This window comes from Panthera uncia, chromosome F2 (assembly GCF_023721935.1).
Source record: "Panthera uncia isolate 11264 chromosome F2, Puncia_PCG_1.0, whole genome shotgun sequence".
NCBI lineage: Eukaryota > Metazoa > Chordata > Mammalia > Carnivora > Felidae > Panthera > Panthera uncia.
Genome location: NC_064812.1, coordinates 19,692,202 through 19,716,685, shown reverse-complemented (window position 1 = coordinate 19,716,685; position 24,484 = coordinate 19,692,202). Strand labels below are relative to the sequence as shown.

The following is a 24,484-nucleotide window of genomic DNA, read 5'->3' as shown; positions in this document are numbered from 1 at the left end:
CAGGAGGTAGTGACAGCTAACGAATTTATCAAAAATGACTTAAGCAATATAACAGAACAAGAATTTAGAATAATAGTCATAAAATTAATTGCTGGGCTTGAAAAAAGTATAGAGGACAGCAGAGAATAGTAAATCTATTACTACAGAGATCAAAGGACTAAGAAATGGTCATGAGGAGCTAAAAAAAAATGCTATAAATGAGGTGCAAAATAAAATGGAGGTGACCACAGCTCAGACTGAAGAGGCAGAGGAGAGAATAGGTGAACTAGAAGATAAAATTATGGAAAAAGAGGAAGCTGAGAAAAAGATAAAAAAAATCCAGGAGTATGAGGGGAGAATTAGAGAACTAAGTGATGCAATCAAGCAGAACAATATCCGTATAATAGGAATTCCAGAAGAGGAAGAGAGAGAGAGAAAGGGGCTGAAGGTGTACTTGAACAAATCATAGTTGAGAAGTTCCCTGATCTGGGGAAGGAAACAGGCATTGAAATCCAAGAGGCAAAGAGAACTCCCTTCAGACGTAACTTGAATCGATCTTCTGCGTGACATATCATAGTGAAACTGGCAAAATACAAGGATAAAGAGCAAATTCTGAAAGCAGCTAGGGATAAACATGCTCTAACATATAAAGAGAGAGCAATAAGACAAGTGACGGATCTCTCTACTGAAACTTGGCGGGCCAAAAAGGAATGGCAGGAAATCTTCAATGTGATGAACAGAAAAAATATGCAGCTGAGAATCCTTTATCCAGCAAGTCTGTCACTCAGAATAGAAGAAGGGATAAAGGTCTTCCCAAACAAACAAAAACTGAAGGAATTCATCACCACTAAACCAGCCCTACAAGAGATCCTAAGGGGGATCCTGTGAGTGAAATGTTGCAAGGACCACAAAGTACCAGAGACATCACTACAAGCCTGAAACCTACAGACATCACAATGCCTCTAAACCCATATCTTTCAATAATAACACTGAATGTAAATGGACTAAATGCTCCAACCAAAAGACATAAGGTATCAGAATGGATAAAAAAACAAGACCCATCTATTTGCTGTCTACAAGAGACTCATTTTAGACATGAGGACACCTTCAGACTGAAAGTGAGGGGATGGAGAACTATCTATCATGCTACTGGAAGTCAAAAGAATGCTGGAGTAGCCATACTTATATCAGACAAACTAGACTTTAAATTAAAGGTGGTAACAAGAGATGAAGAAAGGCATTATATAATAATTACAGGGTCTATCCATCAGGAAGAACTAACAATTATATAAATGTCTATGTGCCGAATTCGGGAGCCGCCAAATATATCAAACAATTAATCACAAACATAAGTAACCTTATTGATAAGAATGTGGTAATTGCAAGGGACTTTAATCTCCACTTAGCAATGGATAGATCATCTAGACACAGGATAAATACAGAAACAAGGGCCCTGAATGATACATTGGACCAGATGGACTTGACAGATATATTTAGAACTCTGCATCCCAAAGCAACAGAATATACTTTCTTCTCAAGTGCACATCGAACATTCTCCAAGATAGATCACACACTGGGTCACAAAACAGCCCTTCATAAGTATACAAGAATTGAGATCATACCATGCATACTTTCAGACTACAATGCTATGAAGCTTGAAATCAACCACAGGAAAAAGTCTGGAAAACCTCCAAAAGCATGGAGGTTAAAGAACACCATACTAAAGAATGAGTGGGTCAACCAGGCAATTAGAGAAGAAATTAAAAAATACATGGAAACAAGTGAAAATGAAAATACAAAAATACAAATGCTTTGGGATGCAGTGAAGGCAGTCCTGAGAGGAAAATACATTGCAATCCAGGCCTATCTCAAGAAACAAGAAAAATCCCCAATACAAAATCTTAACAGCACACCTAAAGAAATAGAAGCAGAACAGCAAAGACACCCCAAACCCAGCAGCAGAAGAGAAATAATAAAGATCAGAGCAGAAATAAACAATATGGAATCTAAAAAAACTGTAGAGCAGATCAATGAAACCAAGAGTTGGTTTTTTGAAAAAATAAACAAAATTGCTAAACCTCTGGCCAGGCTTCTCAAAAAGAAACGGGAGATGACCCAAATAGATAAAATCATGAATGAAAATGGAATTATTACAACCAATCCCTCAGAAATACAAGCAGTTATCAGGGAATACTATGAAAAAATATATGCCAACAAACTGGACAACCTGGAAGAAATGGACAAATTCCTAAGCACCCACACTCTTCCAAAACTCAAACAGGAAGAAATAGAAAGATTGAATAGACCCATAACCAGCGAAGAAACTGAATCAGTTATCAAAAATCTCCCAACGAATAGTCCAGGACCAGATGGCTTCCCAGGGGAATTCTACCAGACATTTAAAGCAGAGATAATACCTATCCTTCTCAAGCTGTTCCAAAAAATAGAAAGGGAAGGAAAACTTCCAGACTCATTCTATGAAGCCAGCATTACTTTGATTCCTAAACCAGACAGAGACCCAGCAAAAAAGAGAACTACAGGCCAATATCCCTGATGAATATGGATGCAAAAATTCTCAATAAGATACTAGCAAATTGAATTCAACAGCATATAAAAAGAATTATATATACCATGATCAAGTGGGATTCATTCCTGGGCTGCAGGGCTTGTTCAACATTTGCAAATCAATCAATGTGATACATCACATTAATAAAAGAAAAGATAAGAACCATATGATCCTGTCTATTGATGCAGAAAAAGCATTTGACAAAATCAGCATCCTTTCTTAATAAAAACCCTCGAGAAAGTCAGGATAGAAGGAACATCCTTAAGCATCATAAAAGCCATTTATGAAAAGCCCACAGCTAATATCATCCTCAATGGGGAAAAACTGAGAGCTTTCTCCCTGAGATCAGGATATCCAGGGAGGATATCCAGGACAGGGATATCCACTCTCACCGCTGTTGTTTAACATAGTGTTGGAAGTTCTAGCATCAGCAATCAGACAACAAAAGGAAATAAAAGGCATCAAAACTGGCAAAGATGATGTCAAGCTTTCACTTTTTGCAGATGACATGATATTATACATGGAAAACCCGATGGACTCCACGTCTGCTAGAACTGATACATGAATTCAGCAAAGTTGCAGGATACAAAATCAATGTACAGAAATCAGCTGCATTCTTATATGCTAATAATGAAGCAACAGAAAGACAAATAAAGAAACTGATCCCATTCACAATTGCACCAAGAAGCATAAAATACCTAGGAATAAATCTAACCAAAGATGTAAAAGATCTGTATGCTGAAAACTATAGAAAGCTTATGAAGGAAATTGAAGAAGATATAAAGAAATGGAAAAACATTCCATGCTCATGGACTGGAAGAATAAATATTGTTAAAATGTCAATACTACCCAAAGCTATCTACACATTCAATGCAATCCCAATCAAAATTGCACCAGCATTCTTCTCGAAACTAGAACAAGCAATCCTAAAATTCGTATGAAACCACAAAAGACCCCGAATAGCCAAAGTAATTTTGAAGAAGACCAAAGCAGGAGGCATCACAATCCCAGACTTTAGCCTCTACTACAAAGCTGTCATCATCAAGACACCATGGTATTGGCACAAAAACAGATACATAGACCAATGGAATAGAATAGAAACCCCAGAATTAGACTCACAAACATATGGCCAACTAATCTTTGACAAAGCAGGAAAGAATATCCAATGGCAAAAAGACAGTCTCCTTAACAAATGGTGCTGGGAGCTGGACAGCAACAGGCAGAAGGATGAAACTAGACCACTTTCTCACACCATTCACAAAAATAAACTCAAAATGGATAAAGGGCCTGAATGTGAGACAGGAAACCATCAAAATCCTAGAGGAGAAAGCAGAAAAAAACCTCTCTGACCTCAGCTGCAGCAATTTCTTACTTGACACATCCCCAAAGGCAAGGGAATTAAAAGCAAAAATGAACTACTGGGACCTCATCAAGATAAAATGCTTCTGCACAGCAAAGGAAACAATCAACAAAACTAAAAGGCAACCAACGGAATGGGAAAAGATATTTGCAAATGACATATCGGACAGAGGGCTAGTATCCAAAATCTATAAAGAGCTCACCAAACTCCACACCCGAAAAACAAATAATCCAGTGAAGAAATGGGCAGAAAACATGAATAGACACTTCTCTAAAGAAGACATCCGGATGGCCAACAGGCACATGAAAAGTTGCTCAACGTCGCTCCTCATCAGGGAAATACAAATCAAAACCACACTCAGATACCACCTCACGCCAGTCAGAGTGGCTAAAATGAACAAATCAGGAGACTATAGATGCTGGTGAGGATGTGGAGAAACGGGAACCTTCTTGCACTGTTGGTGGGAATGCAAACTGGTGCAGCCGCTCTGGAAAGCAGTGTGGAGGTTCCTCAAAAAATTAAAAACAGATCTACCTTATGACCCAGCAATAGCACTGCTAGGAATTTACCCAAGGGATACAGGAATGCTGATGCATAGGGACACTTGTACCCCATTGTATCCCAACGTTTATAGCAGCACTCTCAACAATAGCCAAAGTATGGAAAGAGCCTAAATGTCCATCAACTGATGTGATGAATGGATAAAGAAATCGTGGTTTATATACACAATGGAATACCACGTGGCCATGAGAAAGAATGAAATATGGCCTTTTGTAGCAACGTGGATGGAACTGGAGAGTGTTATGCTAAGTGAAATAAGTCATAGAGAGAAAGATACCGTATGTTGTCACTCTTATGTGGATCCTGAGAAACTTAACAGAAGACCATGGGGGAGGGGAAGGAAAAAAAAAAAGCTTAGAGAGGGAGGGAGCCAAACCATAAGAGACTCTTAAAACTGAGAACAAACTGAGGGTTGATGGGGGGTGGGAGGGAGGGAAGGGTGGGTGATGGGTATTGAGGAGGGCACCTGTTGGAATGAGCACCGGGTGTTGTATGGAAACCAATTTGACAATAAGTTTCATATTTTAAAAAAATTGATTTGTAAAATGAAAATTTAGGGCTCGTAAGAGGGAGCTAAAAAATGAATAGCAGTACTTCTGTTAAAATTACAAAAGAGAAAAAAGATCAAAGCTCCATCACATTTTAAAATCATGAAATAAAATCTTAAAATGGTTGTCATTATTTGCAGTGCAATTAAGTTCAGTGGTATAGTGAGGAAAACACTTCTGCCAAATTATGTTAGCTCTGTGATCCTGGGCACGTCAGGAGGTGGGCCCTAAAATGAGAGCACTGAACGGAGATGGTGTTTAATATCCCCACAGGTCAAAATTCTATGATTTGAAAGCAATCATTTCCATTCCTTAGTAAGAGGCCCTGAAATAACTCCTGATTTCTGTCCTCAGTGACAGCATTTTGAAGAACCTCTTCTTCTAGCTGAAATGGTCCCAATCACTTAAATGGCAAGGAATCCTCACATGTGTGAAAACAACATTCTTCTCTTGTCTCAAGTTAAGACGAGGTCTGCTCCGTCCTCACTAGTAGTTACACTTTGGGAGCCACCGTGCTTACTTGAGACGGAAGGACAACACTCATGAAGAAAGCAGGAACCCAGTACTGACGTTCTCTATTCATATCATAAAGTATCTTAGAGACAACCCCCAAACCAGCAAATCTGAGCCTAAAAAGAGCATCTCTTCATTTCCTGAAGTCATTGCTTACTAAAGCTAATTAAGATAAAAAGCTGCTAAGAAGAAAGCTCACTTCGAAACCTTTGTTTTCCAAAAGCCCAGCATTTCTTACAGATGAAAGAAGCTTGGACATTTTTAAAGAGTTGGGCCCGACAAATACAGCTGCCACAGGTTAGTTCTGTCCTGATCTCTCCATGCATATTACACTGAGTGAAAACATTTCATTCATATCCATGTGTGTGTATACATATGTAATTTCCTACAAAAAAATGCATTAATATGTTTTCATTTTCTTGACCATTCCTATTCCTAGCAAGGAGTGTTCTATGGGAGAAACACAGAGGGGGAGACCTTTGAAATCTTCTGATGTTAATATCAAAATTGTCTATTTTCTTACTCTGAAACTTGGCAAATCCCACCAAACTGAATTAGAAGTTGTCCTTCATTCTACCCCTTGAGTTTAGCTGTATACCTCCAAACACTAAAAAGTATGATGTAAACAGCCATCAATGTCCGAGTAATTACATAAAAGTTTTCATGTCATTCTTACAGTAATGTGACGAACACTAAAGAGCAGCTTGGGAGTAACAGCTAAAATTTCCTTCATAATAATATACAATCTCTTCAATGCAGGCTTCTATCTTAAGAAATGAAAAAACACTGTTAAACAGGTAAAACTTGAGAAAGCACTTATATTTTAAATGAAATGTAAAGCACCAGTAAAAATCTCCAATTCCTAAGTTTTTAATTTTTAAATGTATTTTTTTAAATTATTGTCATGTTGGTCTATAACCCAGTATGTTACAGAAAGCTATTAAAGGTAGGATCTCATATGTTCTGAATTTTAAAGCCTTTTTTGTGGGGAAAGGAAAATCATTGTGTGGAAACAAATATATACATCTAATAGAAGCCAGTCAGGTCATAACTCCACCTGTTCCCCACTGTATACAGGATAAATAAAATGTCAACTCCTAAGGCCTTTCACTTTTGCATCCTAATCTATTTTTCCAGATAATACCATTTGCCAAACATCCTTTCAGAACTTGAGACTTACCTAAAATGTCACCTAAAATGTCTTTCTCGTGTGGCAAACTCTTTTGCACTCTTCAAGAGATATCTCAAATGTCACTACCCCATGAACATTCTGCCATTCCAGGTAGGGCTCATGGTTCTGTTCTTCAGGTTTCTAGAGTACTTTGCTCTTCGCTTTATTTCAGTAACTATCTATTTGTATTATCATTTATCTGTTCCTATGCCTCTCTTTCTAGTACACTAAGTTAACACAAAGTATCTGATGCACACAAAACACAGTATAGTGGCAAATTGGTGCTCAAGAAATGATAAATAAATGAATACCTGAAGCCTTTAAAAAGAACTGCCCGCGAACAACGTGATACTTTTGATTAAAAATAAATGTATTTAGGAGCACCTGGGTGGCTCAGTCGGTTAAGCATCCAACTCTTGATTTCAACTCAGACCATGATCTCATAGTTCATGGGATCAAGCCCTGTGACAGGCTCTGCACTGGCAGCACGGAACTTGCTTAGGATTCTCTGTCTTCCTCTCTCTCTGCCCCTCCCCTGAAAGTGTACATGTGCTGTCTCTCAAAACAAACATTTAAAAAAAAAAAAAAAAAAAACAACAAACCTAATTAAGATTCTAAAGCCACTAGGAACAAAGATCATATAATGTGAAAGATGTTTGTTTAAAAATGTTTACTCTTTATGAGGAATATTATTATTGTAAAAGCTACATGGGAACTACAAGGACATTTTGGGAGACAAAGAAATCTGAATATCAGATATATATTGGAGTAGGGTGTGTTAACGATATTGAGGATTGTCCTTATTCATAGGAATATACACTAAAGTGTTTTGGGAATAGCATCATGATACAACTTACTTTCAAACAATTCAGGAAAAAAAGAGGTATGTATAAAGAAAGAAAGGGAAAAGAAACAAAGTAAATATGGTAAAAAGTTAACAACTAATAACCCAAGATGAAAATACACAGCCATTCACTGTACTATTCTTAAGATTTTTCTAAGCTTTGTAAAGTTTTTTTTTTAAGTTTATTTTGAGAGAGAGCACACACATGTGCAAGTGAGTTGGGAGGAACAGAGAGAGAGACTGAGAGAGAATCCCAGGGAGGCTCCGCACTGTCAGTGCAGAGCCCAGTGTAGGGCTTGAACTCACAAACCATGAGATCATGACTTGAGCCAAAGTTGGACACTTAACCGACTGAGCCACCCAGGTGCCCCTAAACTTTGAAAAATTTAAAAACAAAAGTTTGGGGAGAAAAAGTTACAGGGGAAAATTAAACTAAAAAATGGGGTAAGATATTTGATATCTGTACGTATGTGTACATACATAGATAGCTCTGTGTGTGTGTGTGCGTACCTTTGAAACAAAAACTGTTGAGGGCACCTGGGTGGCTCAACAGGTTAAGCTGCTGACTCTTGATCTCAGCTGAGGTCATAATCTCCTGGCTGGTGAGCTGGAGCCCCCCAATGGCTCTGTGCTAGCAGCACAGAGCCTGCTTGGGATTCTATCTCTGCCCCTCTCCCACTGGCACGCACACATGCATGCACACACACACACACACACACTCTACCTCTCTCAAAATAAACAAACTTAAAAAATTTTTTTTTTAATTAAAAAAAAATAAATGAAGCTTTAAAACAAAACCGTTGGGATGACACCAGAGCAGCACCCAGAACATAAGGCTAAGTGGAGCTACCTACCATACACCAAGCAGAGAGTCTTAGACACCAGGCAGTCAGTCTAGGATCTCAAAAACAGAAGTCTGGGAATCTCGCTTCCAGCACATGGCCATCAGAATGACTCAGTTACCAGGTGTCCCTCTTGGTAACTTTCAGCTCTAAGTCTCCCTAGTATATTTCTAAAAAGAGTATTACTAATATTCATTGAGTGATAGACGAAAGAAAAAAGAACATGAATATAAGTTCATATAATCAGTCTTATTCTCAAATTTCAATTTTCAAAAATATTTTTTCTAAAAATTATTTTTTCTAAAAAAATTTTTTGGCTATGTTTTTATTTATTTTTGGGAGAGAGAGACAGAGCGTGAGGTAAGGGGAGGGACAGAGAGAGAGAGACAGAATCTGAAGCAGGCTCCAGGCTCTGAGCTGTCAGCACAGAGTCTGATGTGGGGCTCGAACTTGTAAACCGCAAGATCATAATCTGAGCTGAAGTCAGATGCTTAACTGACTGAGCCATCCAAGTGCCCCACAATTTTCAAAATTCTAATACTATGTATCCTACCACAATTACTATCTTACTGAGAAATTTCTGAAACCAGCCAAGCAAGCAAACTTTGAGTCTTCAAAAGCATCTGATGACCACCTATTCTAAGATGATCTTTTCTTAACTGCCATGGTACTGTCTCCCTATGCTACTTCAAATGGGTTCACCAAATTATATAACTATGCAAAGTCAAGACATCTCAAATCCAGTTTGGAATAGGACAGAAATAAATAAATGTATTTAATTAAATCCCTACTGTCTACAGTTTGTTCTCCATATGTAAATCAAGATAATGTTTATCTCAAATGACCATATAACCCAGGAGCCCCAATAGGGAGTGAGGGGCAGACAGAGTTCAGCAGGTTTAAGGACTTAGATGATGGCCTACCTCCTTGTTACAAAAGAATTCTCATTATAATTTCTTTATTTATTTTTTTTATTTAAAAAAAAAATTTTTTTTAACGTTTATTTATTTTTGAGACAGAGAGAGACAGAGCATGAACGGGGGAGGGTCAGAGAGAGGGAGACACAGAATCCGAAACAGGCTCCAGGCTCCGAGCTGTCAGCACAGAGCCCGACTCGGGGCTCGAACTCACGGACCGCGAGATCGTGACCTGAGCCGAAGTCGGCTGCTCAACCGACTGAGCCACCCAGGCGCCCCTCATTATAATTTCTTAAAACGATTACTAGTAAGAAGATAACGTAGTAATATGAAAAATTATTATGATAGAATGCTATTTTTAAACCTTCATTAAAACTACGCACGTTTTTTCCCTAAAGGCCAAATATACTGTTTCTTCTTTTTGTTCAGATAAAACTCTGTAACATGGTTATATTACCATTATAATTTTTAAAAAAGAAATTTTAAAAATTAAACAAAAAAGGGGATTTCCTAGATCGGATTCATTCATGTATCTCAGAGGCTCAGGTGTGGAAGGGAAATGAGCAATCCTCTAACCACTGTCCCCCAACATCCAATGTTCTCCCAAAACACTAAAAAACAAAACAAAAAACCTCTCCCAACTACTCACACCACTCCCACTGTTCATACTGCTCCCATCTAATTTATAGCTTTGAAGAGCTGAGCAGTAAATTGTTTATGACCACAACCTCACAGATCTGTTTTGTTTACATTACTGTCATAGAAAATTCCAACCCAAAGCAGCAACTGTGTTTCACAGTGAACACTATCAAAATTAAATACTAAGCATCAATCAGAGCTTGAATTTGTATAACCACAACCTTCCAATGGGCTTCAAATGTCTTAAAGAATTGTTCCATTAATCTTAAACGTGTATTTATTTTGTTCAAGAAATCTTCCTTAGACGGTGGTAAGATTCTTTGTATTTCATTATGCCATCCTCAAAGTTACAATCCATCTCAGTCATGGAATCAAGCACTCTTGTTAAGAATATATTTAACACACTGAGGCGCCTAGGTGTCTCAGTCAGTTAAGCCTCCGACTTCGGCGGCAGTCATGATCTTGTGGTTCATGAGTTCGAGCCTCACATCGGGCTCTGTGCTGACAGCTCAGAGCCTGGAGCCTGCTTCGGATTCTGTGTCTCCCTCTCTCTGCCCCACCCCGCTCACACTCTATGTCTGTCTCGAAAATAAATAAACGTTAAAAAAATTTTTTTTAAAGAATACATTCAACACAGTATAGTTTGTGCCACATATTAACTGTTAAATAATCCTTTACAAGTTCCTGACCTTGTGTTCATCCCCTGGATCTAAATGACAGTAATCATAACAGTCTTCAGTGTGACCACAAGTAGCAAAATATAAATAAAACACCATGTAAACATTTTCCTAGGGATTACGGAAACCATTAGAAAAATAATTTAGCTTTATCATATAAACTGGTTTATGTGCTGTTTTCCAAATACTCTGAGGACAAGTTCCATACAACTGTATTTCAACAAAATATCTACTACGGTGTCTTTACTTGGGGCACTGCACTATGATTATGAAATTGAGGGACAGAAGTCGTGCAATTACTTAACATCACAATGCTGGTAAGTAATTTTTTTTCAAGAACCAGAACTTAGTATTTAGTTGTGATTTGGTGAAGTAGCCACTAATAAAACAGGTAGGACATGTTATTTTCCAATATTGTAAGGAGAAGATGAAGTAACACACATACTAGAATAGCAACTGCTCTCTCACCATCTATCTAGAACAGTTAAATTTACCTTTTAACTGAATTTTAAACCAAAACCAGTAATCCAATTTCACACATCAGAGCCATAAGGCAAATTTTCTTTAAATATATACAACATTTACAAGTCATTGGAAAAGACCAAAAAATTCAATTGGCAAAGAATATGAAAGACTTACAAAATAGGAACTACATACAGCTCAAATATTTGAGAAGCATAATGATGTCATCACTACATAAATTTAACAACATTTTGGGCACTTGATATGAATACACTGTGCTTTACAAATATTAACTCATTTAATTTTCAGTGTGCAGAAGTAGGTACCATCATCTCCATTTCATAAACAGAAAAACAAAGGCTTAGACAAGTCACACTGAGTGAATCATTCAGCTGAGACGTGACCCTCATCAAACTGGTTCCAGAGTCTAGTACTGAAGAGCACTATTAGGCTATCCTGCCCCTTGACCTCATTCAAATAGAGCAAAACTGTGATGAGATACCACGGTCTCCAGCATGCACAACAATAACAACATGTACTGTTCCTGAAAGGATACACAAGAAATTGGTTACCTCTGGGAAAGGTCACTAGACCTATTTTTCCACTGTGTAATCTTCTGAAATAAAAATAACAATAATAATACTTTGCAGACTCATGTTTATAGCTCTTTGAACATTTGGGATACTTCCACATAAATGAATATTTTTGTTTCCTCAACCACCTTGTGAGGCAAAATGAGTGAATATACCCTTAATAAATATTATCATGCTCACCACTGTGAAGGAAGATGTGATAAGTATCCTTCTTAAAGAAAAAAAAAAAAAAAGACAAAAGATTAACCATAGTTCCTTAAGTACGAAAACCTGTTGTAAAATGAAAATATTCTAATAATAAAAATTTTTTAAAAGCTACTGCTGTCTCACCAGAATTCATAAGTTTCCAAAGTTGATCTACCAAGGCTTCATTACATAAGGGAGACTCCATGTTCTTAGTAAATGGTGGGTTCTTAGTCAACATGTTTAGAATCTTATGTCTGAAAGATAAAGATAGAATCTTATGTCAGCAAACTTTTGCTGACCATGAAACACATTTAAAAATTTTCTGTAGTTCTTCCTTCCTATTTTATCCTCTCTTCTTACATCTACCTTTGTGTTTAAGTTTAATTTCATTTCAAAGACATTATCTTAAACATCCTAAATATTTACTATTGTTAATCCACTAAAAAAATTCCAGTGGGTTTGTTCTTTCTAAAACGGCCTTATGTACAACGAGGTCTTTTAAAACTGACTCTATGTATTCCTAACCAACCTTTCCTATTCATTTCTAAAATGAACATTTTATATTCCCTAGAAAATTTTTTAATATATATATTTTTTAGTGTTTATTTTAAATTTTGAGAGAGAGAGAAAGCACACATGTGCACATGAACAAGGGAAGGGGCAGAGAGAGAGAGGGAGACAGAATCCCAAGGAGACTCCACACTGCCAGTGCAACACAGGGCTCGATCCCATGAACTGTGAGATCATGACCTGAGCAGAAATCAAGAGTCAGATGCTTAACTGACTGAGCCACCCATGTCCCCATCCCTTGAAAAATTTTTAAAGACAGACTGGTAAGTAAATAGAAAAATCTTAACATGGTGGGGGTTGGGGGGAGATCACATACAGGCCAAGAAGTCTACACTGAAATAATAAAACGAATATAAACTTCATTATTATGGTATCTTTGTAAAGCATGGAGATGTGCAGAAGCATTTAAAATATGGAGACCACACAAAAAGGTTTCCTCAAAATGAGTTGAAATTTAGAAGAGTTCATTAGTAAAAGTATCCTCATGGAGGGTAACAGTGAAATTCCACTACTCGGAGTTACCTCTTGTGAGAGGCTACCTGAACACTTCTGTAGTCTTCTAAAAATAGGGAAATGTGACCAAAACAAAATTGGAAAAAGAAAATGTCCAGTGTTATGAGTAGGAGATGCCAGAGAAAAAGATAAAGAAAAGGAGAAGCAAGGAAGCTATGGCCATAGTCTAGCATTTAGTGCAGGGATAAGAGCCAGGCCTGGGCTCAAGAGATTCAAGACCACGGAGTAATGGGATGCTTGGATATAACTGGAGAAGAAAGAAACTTAGATTATAATTATAAATGAGATTAGCAAAACCTTAATGGTGAACCCAGGAAGTTTTTATATTTAATTGTTGGTGGTAAGGCATCAAACTGGATTTGTACTTAAAAAAGAAATGGGAAGAAAGTGAAACTACTAGGTTGCAGCTTAAGACACTTAACCCCTTTTGGCTTCAATTTCATGTCTATAAAACTAAAAGAGATGGACTCTCTTTTACTATCTTTTACTCTCTTTACTATCTTTTAGTGCTTTGAAATTTTAAGACTGTATAAAAGACTATTGAAAAGCTATGAGAACAAAAAGTAAAATGGGATTATAGATGTAATTTACAGATGCGTAATATGAAAGGGATATTTATCTTCATGGATATGTCATATCCATATTTTTGTACCTTTATAAATAAGCACAATTCCTGTTCTTTTTTTTTTTTTATTTTTTTTTTTAAACGTTTATTTATTTTTGAGACAGAGAGAGAGAGAGCATGAACGGGGGAGGGTCAGAGAGAGGGAGACACAGAATCTGAAACAGGCTCCAGGCTCTGAGCTGTCAGCACAGAGCCCGACGCGGGGCTCGAACTCACTGACCGTGAGATCATGACCTGAGCTGAAGTCGGCCGCTCAACCGACTGAGCCACCCAGGCGCCCCAACACAATTCCTGTCCTTAAGGATCTCAAAATCTATCTATAAGAATAGACCAGTATTACAGGTAAATAATCTTTCAAAATATGGATGAGTTTGTTCTTTAGAGCATGTTAATGCTGTTACACTTTTAATTTGCATTAAGAAGAAAACTTAAGTTTCTATCTGGCTGCTTTCCCAGCTACCCCAAATACCAAAGTGGGAGGGCCCAACTGATAGAACTTTATGGTATTTACTCAGATCATTATAAACCCTTGACAGCCGTGCCAATGAATTGTAAGGAGTGCACTGAGGATGTCTTTGATCACTAAAAGAGCAATAATGATCAGTACATATATTACTTTTATCAAATTAAACATTTCATCAAAAGTTTTGTTTTTCTCTAAAGTTTAGATAATAGAAGAAAGGCTTTTACAAAGTATTTATAAATGACAAAACACCCAAAGCAATACTCAGAGGAGATAGGTTTAAGGGAAAACAATGAGAATTTTGTTCTTAATTTTACATAGATTAAACATAAAAATTCAGAATAAGTATATGCTTCAGACAACTAGAACAGATCTAAAGCAAATCTTGAAAAAGTCATAGGATCATGTCAAATTCATAACAGCAAAAACATCCTATTATTTCCTTAAACAGTTGAGAATTTTCCTGGTAGGCTAGTCCAATCTATTGCCAATCACTACCAATAAGAAATGGAGTCAAATCAAAACCAAAAACATGCTCAAAATCTCTCAAGAGAAAAAGCACAGGACATATGTGTGTCTCTTGAGGAAGTGATATGCTGTAATCATATGTATGCTTGATTCCAAAACCATAATATCATTCCATGTTATTTTAAATATAATCCCTACCCATTATAATGAGAATATAGTAGTTCTTCCTATCAAGGTACAAAGTATATACATGCACAGAAATAACTGTAAAACAAAACTCCAAAATGTTAAGTGTTTCTGGTTAAAATAATGACAGGCTTTTTGAAAGTTTTCTTCTTAATGTGATTTGATATTTTTCCAAATTTATATGAGTATTTTAAAAAGTCATGCCCACTGAAAGGAAACTGTAATTTTAAAAAACGTAAACTTCATTTTAGTTTAAAAATAGTACACCTAGATTTATTTATTTAACAATTATGCATCTAGATTATTTCTCTATCTTATCAAACTTGTAAAATGAACAGCAAACTTTATGAAGAAAAAAAGTATTAGTAATTTGTCAGGTGAATATCTAGCTTAACTTAAGTGCATTTATTTAGTTTAGTTCTCAAAATATCTTAATGAAGAACTGACCTACAATCTAAAAATCTTTTACTGAGAGAAAACTATACAATTAAAGTGGACAACCCTATTACTACATTTAAAACATCAAACTATCCATGCTCATGGATTGGAAGAATATTGTTAAAATGTGGATACTACCCCAAAGCAATCTACACATTCAATGTAATCCCTATGAAAATAACACCAGCATTCTTCACAGAGCTCGAACAAATAATCCTAAAATTTATATGGAAGTAGAAAAGATTCTGAATAGGCAAAGCAATCCTGAAGAAGAAAACCAAAGCTGGATGCATCACAATTCTGGACTTCAAGTTGTATTACAAAGCTGTATCAAGACAGTATGGTACTGGCACAAAAACAGACCACAGATCAATGGAACAGAATAAGGAACCCAGAAATTGACTGACAAATGCATGGCCAACTAATCTTTGACAAAGCAGGAAAGAATATCCAATGGAAAAAAGCCTCTTCAGCAAGAGGTGTTGGGAAAACTGGACAGCGACATGCAGAAGAATGAAGCTGGACCACTTTCTTAGGTTCTTAGATGAAAGACCTAAATGTAAGACAGGAAACCGTCAAAATCCTAGAGGAGAAAACAGGCAACAACCTCTCTGACCTTGGATGCAGCAACTTCTTACTTGATATATCTCCAGAGGCAAGGAAACAAAAGAAAAAATGAACTATCGGAACCCCATCAAGATAAAATGCTTTTGCAGAGCGAAGGAAACAATCAGCAAAACTAAAGGCAGCCGACAGAATGGGAGAAGATATTTGCAAATGACACATCAGATAAAGGGCTAGTATCCAAAATCTATAAAGAACTTATCAAACTCAACACCCCAAAAACATATAATCCAGTGAAGAAATGGGCAGAAGATATGAATAGACACTTTCCCAAAGAAGACATCCAGATGGCTAAAAGACATATGAAAAAATGCTCAACATCACTCATCAGGGAAATCCAAATCAAAACCACAATAAGATAACACCTGACACCTGTCAGAATGGCTAAAATGGGCAACTCAGGCAACAACAGATGTTGGTGAGGATGTGGAAAAAGAGGAACCCTTTTGCACTGCTGATGGGAACACAAACTGGTGCAGCCACTCTGACAAACAGTAAGGAGGTTCCTCAAAAAATTAAAAATAGAAGTACCCGAAAACCCAGCAATTGCACTGCTAGGTATTTATCCAAAGGATACAGGACTGATGATTTGAAGGGGCACATGAACCCCAATGTTTATAGCAGTACTATCAACAATAGCCGAAGTATGGACAGAGCCCAAATGTCCATTGACTAATAAATGAATAAAGATTTGGTATGTGTGTATGTATAAGCATACATACGTACATACACATACATACATACAATGGAATATTACTCAGCTAAAAAAAAGAATGAAATCTTGCCATCTGTAATAATGTGGATGGAAGTAGAGTATTATTATGCTAAGCGAAATGAAGTAAGTCAGTTAGAGAAAGGCAAGTATATAATTTCACTCATATGTGGAATTTAAGAAACAAAACAGATGAACGGGAAGGGAAGCAAAAATAATACAAAAGCAGAGAGGAAGACAAACCATAAGAGACTCTTAAATACAGAGAACAAACAGGGTTGCTGGAGAGGTGCTGGGTGGGAGGATGGGCTAAACGGGTGAGGGGCATTAAGGAGGACACTTGCTGGGATGAGCACTGGGTGTTAGATTTAAGTGATGAATCACTAAATTCTACTCCTGAAATCATTATTACACTGTATGTTAACTAACTTGGATTTAAATTAAAAAAATAAAAACATCAAACATCAAACTAACATGAAAGCCTGAGAACTTCCCCACACAATTCAAAATAAACACCTTAAAGCTTTTTTCTATATACAGTTGTCAACACAGAGATAAAAGCACTTCTCTTTAACATATGACGTCATTTAAACAAACATGATTAGAAAAAAAGCCAATTGTATGATTAGAGGAAATAGTAAAAAACTGCATCCAATCACTTGTTTAACACGTACTGAATCAAATGTATATAAGGCACCATGCTTATGTTCTAGAACAGAGACCAAAGGAAACATGGTCTCTGTTTTTTTGGAACTTCTATTCCCATGAGGCAAAGGTAATCAAAGATTTCCAGCTATAAAATTAACACATATATAGCAAGTATTTCTTTACTTAAGGTTAGGAAGAACTGTAGGATTTTATGGGCAATCATGACTTGAGGGACATTACCTAGTACAGGGAATCAAAGATGCATCCTTGTAGAAACAATATTCACGTTCACCTCTAAAGCATCAAGGAGTAATTACAGGTAATCTGGGTTTTTTTTCCTCCAGACTTTAAGGTTTCACCCCAGAATTCTTCAGAGTTTTATCTAATTCTACCAAAACCAGTAATTCTGATATATATGATAATAATGACAGAGAAAATCAACATACATTTTTAAAATTTCTCACTGAAGGCCATTTTATCATTAGGAGTTTAAAAATCAACCAAGGGCCATAAAAACAAAATGCTGTGTTTGGGGTAGAAGAGAGTAATGCCACTGATTTTCAGAGAAAAAATTTAAATTAAAAAAAAATTTACCTATTAAAAAATTTTTCTTAAATCTTTATTTATTTTGAAAGAGAGAGAGAGAGAGAGAGAGAGAGAGAGAGGGGATAAGCAGGGAAGAAAGCGGGGAAGAAAGAAAGCAGTGCAGAGCCTGACGCCAGGCTTGAACTCACGAATCATGAGATCACAACCTGAGCCAAAGCTGAACGTTTCACTCATGGAGCCACCCAGGAGCCCCTACCTATCTTTAATAATTCTATCCGATAAATATGGCAGAACATAGCAGATCTGTATTATGGTTACTTACCGAGTTAAAGAAAAAGTAATACAACAGATTGGTGGTTGCAGGGTGAAGGGAGGTAAAATGGATGAAGCAGATCAGAGTACAAACCTCCAGCTGTAAGTCATAAAGATGTATTATACAGCATGATGACAATAGTTAATACTGTGTTGCATATTTGAAAGTTAAGAAAGTAGATCTTAAACGTTCTCATCACAAGAAAAAAAATGTGTAACTATGTACGGTGACAGCAGTTAACTTATTATGGTGATCATTTCCCAATATTTACTGATATCGAATCATTATGTTATATGCCCAAACCAACATAACGTTATGTCAATTATATCTAAAAGAAAGAAAGAAAGAAAGAAAGAAAGAAAGAAAGAAAGCAAAAAGAAAGAAAGAAAGAAAGAAAGAAAGAAAGAAAAAGAGAGAAAGAGTAAAGATGGGAACAAAGAAAAAAGGATAGAGTTCCTATTCAAAGTATAAAACACACAGAAGATGGGGTGCCTGCCTGGGTGGCTCAGTTGGTTAAGCTGAGTCTTGACTTCGGTTCAGGCCATGATGTCACAGTTCATGAGTTTGAGCCCCACTTCAGACAATGCTCCCTCTCTCTTAAAATGCACACTGCACAGCCTGCTTGGGATTCTCTCTCTGCCTCTCCCCTGCTCGTGCGCGCGCTCTCTCTCTCTCTCTCTCCCAAAATAAATAAATTAAAAAATAAAATAAAAAACACAGAAGAAAACACAAAAATATAGACAGATGTCCCAAGATACCAAAAAATACACACATACATTAACTGCCACATGGTAACACTTCTATCCTCTGACCACTAACATTAAAGATTTTTCAAAGTGCTGAATTTTTTAACTAGAATGTAACTACAGACTAGATGATATTAAGTACAGGCTAAGAGGTTCCCTACTGATGACATAAATGAATCACATCAACTAAGAAGAAAAATGTCAAATATAATCATGAAATACATCTTTAAACAGATTTTCAGTTCAGATTATAAATAACAGTGCTCTTCACTGTTTCACAACAGTATTTCAAAAGCAATCATTTAAATCACATAGCGAGGGGGTTCCGGAAGATGGCAGCGTAGGAGGACGCGGGGCTCACAGCGCGGCCGGCCGATCACTTAGATTCCACCTACACCTGCCTAAAGAACCCGAAAAACCGCCAGAGGATTAGCAGAAGGGAGTCTCAGGAGTCAAGCGCAGACTAGAGGCCCACGGAAGAGGGTAGGAAGGGCGGCGAGGCGGTGCGCGCTCCACGGACTGGCGGGAGGGAGCCGGGGCGGAGGGGCGGCTCGCCGGCCAAGCAGAGCCCCCGAGTCTGGCTGGCAAAAGCGGAGGGGCCGGACGGACTGTGTTCCGACAGCAAGCGCGACTTAGCGTCTGGGAGGTCATAAGTTAACAGCTCTGCTCGGAAAGCGGGAAGGCTGGAGGACAAAGGGAGGGAGAGCTGCTGAGCCCCCGGATGACAGAGCTCAGTTTGGCGGGGAACAAAGGCGCTCATCAGCGCCATCTCCCCCGCCCATCTCCCAGCCAAAATCCCAAAGGGAACCAGTTCCTGCCAGGGAACTTGCTCGCTCCGCGCAAACACCCAACTCTGTGCTTCTGCGGAGCCAAACGTCCGGCAGCGGATCTGACTCCCTCCCGCTGCCACAGGGCCCCTCCTGAAGTGGATCACCTAAGGAGAAGCGAGCTAAGCCTGCCCCTCCAGCCCCCGTGCACCTTGCCTACCCACCCCAGCTAATACGCCAGATCCCCAGCAACACAAGCCTGGCAGTGTGCAAGTAGCCCAGACGGGCCACGCCACCCCACAGTGAATCCCGCCCCGAGGAGAGGGGAAGAGAAGGCACACACCAGTCTGACTGTGGCCCCAGCAGTGGGCTGGGGGCAGACATCGGGTCGGACTGCGGCCCCGCCCACCAACTCCAGTTATACACCACAGCACAGGGGAAGTGCACTGCAGGTCCTCACCACTCCAGGGACTCTCCAAAATGACCAAACGGAAGAATTCCCCTCAGAAGAATCTCCAGGAAATAACAACAGCTAATGAACTGATCAAAAAGGATTTAAATAATATAACAGAAAGTGAATTTAGAATAATAGTCATAAAATTAATCGCTGGGCTTGAAAACAGTATACAGGACAGCAGAGAATCTCTTGCCACAAAGATCGAGGGACTAAGGAACAGTCACGAGGAGTTGAAAAACGCTTTAAACGAAATGCAAAACAAAATGGAAACCACGACGGCTCGGCTTGAAGAGGCAGAGGAGAGAATAGGTGAACTAGAAGATAAAGTTATGGAGAAAGAGGAAGCTGAAAGAAAGAGAGATAAAAAAATCCAGGAGTATGAGGGGAAAATTAGAGAACTAAGTGATACACTAAAAAGAAATAATATACACATAATTGGTATCCCAGAGGAGGAAGAGAGAGGGAAAGGTGCTGAAGGGGTACTTGAACAAATTATAGCTGAGAACTTCCCTGAACTGGGGAAGGAAAAAGGCATTGAAATCCAAGAGGCACAGAGAACTCCCTTCAGACGTAACTTGAATCGATCTTCTGCACGACATATCATAGTGAAACTGGCAAAATACAAGGATAAAGAGAGAATTCTGGAAGGGATAAACGTGCCCTCACATATAAAGGGAGACCTATAAGACTCGTGACTGATCTCTCCTTTGAAACTTGGCAGGCCAGAAAGGCTTGGCACGATATCTACAGTGTGCTAAACAGAAAAAATATGCAGCCGAGAACCCTTTATCCAGCAAGTCTGTCATTTAGAATAGAAGGAGAGATAAAGGTCTTCCCAAACAAACAAAAACTGAAGGAATTTGTCACCACGAAACCAGCCCTACAAGAGATCCTAAGGGGGATCCTGTGAGACAAAGTACCAGAGACATCACTACAAACATAAAACATACAGACATCACAATGACTCTAAACCCATATCTTTCTATAATAACACTGAATGTAAATGGATTAAATGCGCCAACTAAAAGACATAGGGTATCAGAATGGATAAAAAAACAAGACCCATCTATTTGCTGTCTACAAGAGACTCATTTTAGATCTGAGGACACCTTTAGATTGAGAGTGAGGGGATGGAGAACTATTTATCATGCTCCTGGAAGCCAAAAGAAAGCTGGAGTAGCCATACTTATATCAGACAAACTAGACTTTAAATTAAAGGCTGTAACAAGAGATGAAGAAGGGCATTATATAATAATCACAGGGTCTATCCACCAGGAAGAGCTAACTATTATAAATGTCTATGCGCCAAATACCCGAGCCCCCAGATATATAAAACAATTACTCATAAACATAAGCAACCTTATTGATAAGAATGTGGTCATTGCAGGGGACTTTAACACCCCACTTACAGAAATGGATAGATCATCTAGACACACAGTCAATAAAGAAACAAGGGCCCTGAATGATACATTGGATCAGATGGATTTGACAGATATATTTAGAACTCTGCATCCCAAAGCAACAGAATATACTTTCTTCTCGAGTGCACATGGAACATTCTCCAAGATAGATCATATACTGGGTCACAAAAAAGCCCTTCATAAGTTTACAAGAATTGAAATTATACCATGCATACTTTCAGACCACAATGCCATGAAGCTTGAAATCAACCACAGGAAAAAGTCTGGAAAACCTCCAAAAGCATGGAGGTTAAAGAACACCCTACTAACGAATGAGTGGGTCAACCAGGCAATTAGAGAAGAAATTAAAATATACATGGAAACAAACGAAAATGAAAATACAACAATCCAAACGCTTTGGGATGCAGCGAAGGCAGTCCTGAGAGGAAAATACATTGCAATCCAGGCCTATCTCAAGAAACAAGAAAAATCCCAAATACAAAACCTAACAGCACACCTAAAGGAAATAGAAGCAGAACAGCAAAGGCAGCCTAAACCCAGCAGAAGAAGAGAAATAATAAAGATCAGAGCAGAAATAAACAATATAGAATCTAAAAAAACTGTAGAGCAGATCAACGAAACCAAGAGTTGTTTTTTTGAAAAAATAAACAAAATTGACAAACCTCTAGCCAGGCTTCTCAAAAAGAAAAGGGAGATGACCCAAATAGATAAAATCATGAATGAAAATGGAATGATTACAACCAATCCCTCAGAGATACAAACAATTATCAGGGAATACTATGAAAAATTATATGCCAGCAAATTGGACAACCTGGAAGAAATGGACAAATTTCTAAACACCCACACTCTTCCAAAACTCAATCAGGAGGAAATAGAAAGCTTGAACAGACCCATAACCAGCGAAGAAATTGAATCGGTTATCAAAAATCTCCCAACAAATAAGAGTCCAGGACCAGATGGCTTCCCAGGGGAGTTCTACCAGACATTTAAAGCAGAGATAATACCTATCCTTCTCAAGCTATTCCAAGAAATAGAAAGGGAAGGAAAACTTCCAGACTCATTCTATGAAGCCAGTATTACTTTGATTCCTAAACCAGACAGAGACCCAGTAAAAAAAGAGAACTACAGGCCAATATCCCTGATGAATATGGATGCAAAAATTCTTAATAAGATACTAGCAAATCGAATTCAACAGCATATAAAAAGAATTATTCACCATGATCAAGTGGGATTCATTCCTGGGATGCAGGGCTGGTTCAACATTCGCAAATCGATCAACGTGATACATCACATTAACAAAAAAAAAGAGAAGAACCATATGATCCTGTCAATCGATGCAGAAAAGGCCTTTGACAAAATCCAGCACCCTTTCTTAATAAAAACCCTTGAGAAAGTCGGGATAGAAGGAACATACTTAAAGATCATAAAGGCCATTTATGAAAAGCCCACAGCTAACATCATCCTCAACGGGGAAAAACTGAGAGCTTTTTCCCTGAGATCAGGAACACGACAGGGATGCCCACTGTCACCGCTGTTGTTCAATATAGTGCTGGAAGTTCTAGCATCAGCAATCAGACAACAAAAGGAAATCAAAGGCATCAAAATTGGCAAAGATGAAGTCAAGCTTTCGCTTTTTGCAGATGACATGATATTATACATGGAAAATCCGACAGACTCCACCAAAAGTCTGCTAGAACTGATACATGAATTCAGCAAAGTTGCAGGATACAAAATCAATGTGCAGAAATCAGTTGCATTCTTATACACTAACAATGAAGCAACAGAAAGACAAATGAAGAAACTGATCCCATTCACAATTGCACCAAGAAGCATAAAATACCTAGGAATAAATCTAACCAAAGATGTAAAAGATCTGTATGCTGAAAACTATAGAAAGCTTATGCAGGTAATTGAAGAAGATATAAAGAAATGGAAAGACATTCCATGCTCATGGATTGGAAGAATAAATATTGTCAAAATGTCAATACTACCCAAAGCTATCTACACATTCAATGCAATCCCAATCAAAATTGCACCAGCATTCTTCTCGAAACTAGAACAAGCAATCCTAAAATTCATATGGAACCACAAAAGGCCCCGGATAGCCAAAGTAATTTTGAAGAAGAAGACCAAAGCAGGAGGCATCACAATCCCAGAATTTAGCCTCTACTACAAAGCTGTCATCATCAAGACAGCATGGTATTGGCATAAAAACAGACACATAGACCAATGGAATAGAATAGAAACCCCAGAACTAGACCCACAAACGTATGGCCAACTCATCTTTGACAAAGCAGGAAAGAACATCCAATGGAAAAAAGACAGTCTCTTTAACAAATGGTGCTGGGAGAACTGGACAGCAACATGCAGAAGGCTGAAACTAGACCACTTTCTCACACCATTCACAAAAATAAACTCAAAATGGATAAAGGACCTGAATGTGAGACAGGAAACCATCAAAACCTTAGAGGAGAAAGCAGGAAAAGACCTCTCTGACCTCAGCCGTAGCAATCTCTTACTCGGCACATCCCCAAAGGCAAGGGAATTAAAAGCAAAAGTGAATTACTGGGACCTTATGAAGATAAAAAGCTTCTGCACAGCAAAGGAAACAACCAACAAAACTAAAAGGCAGCCAACGGAATGGGAAAAGATATTTGCAAATGACACATCGGACAAAGGGCTAGTATCCAAAATCTATAAAGAGCTCACCAAACTCCACACCCGAAAAACAAATAACCCAGTGAAGAAATGGGCAGAAAACATGAATAGACACTTCTCTAAAGAAGACATCTGGATGGCCAACAGGCACATGAAAAGATGCTCAACGTCGCTCCTTATCAGGGAAATACAAATCAAAACCACACTCAGATACCACCTCACGCCAGTCAGAGTGGCCAAAATGAAGAAATCAGGAGACTATAGATGCTGGTTAGGATGTGGAGAAACAGGAACCCTCTTGCACTGTTGGTGGGAATGCAAACTGGTGCAGCCGCTCTGGAAAGCAGTGTGGAGGTTCCTCAGAAAATTAAAAATAGACCTACCCTATGACCCAGCAATAGCACTGCTAGGAATTTATCCAAGGGATACAGGAGTACTGATGCATAGGGGCACCTGTACCCCAATGTTTAT

The 24,484-nt window shown here is 38.1% G+C and overlaps 1 protein-coding gene across 4 annotated transcripts in view; it reads right to left on the bottom strand.

Moving 5' to 3' along the window:
- Positions 1-24,484, bottom strand: part of TAF2 (TATA-box binding protein associated factor 2) — a 102,504-nt gene that overhangs the window by 20,140 nt on the left and 57,880 nt on the right. For all 4 annotated transcript variants that reach the window (XM_049632959.1, XM_049632958.1, XM_049632960.1 and 1 more), the window contains one exon: positions 12,003-12,112. In XM_049632959.1, the coding sequence (XP_049488916.1) occupies positions 12,003-12,112 (110 nt within the window). The remainder of the gene's footprint in view (positions 1-12,002; positions 12,113-24,484) is intronic.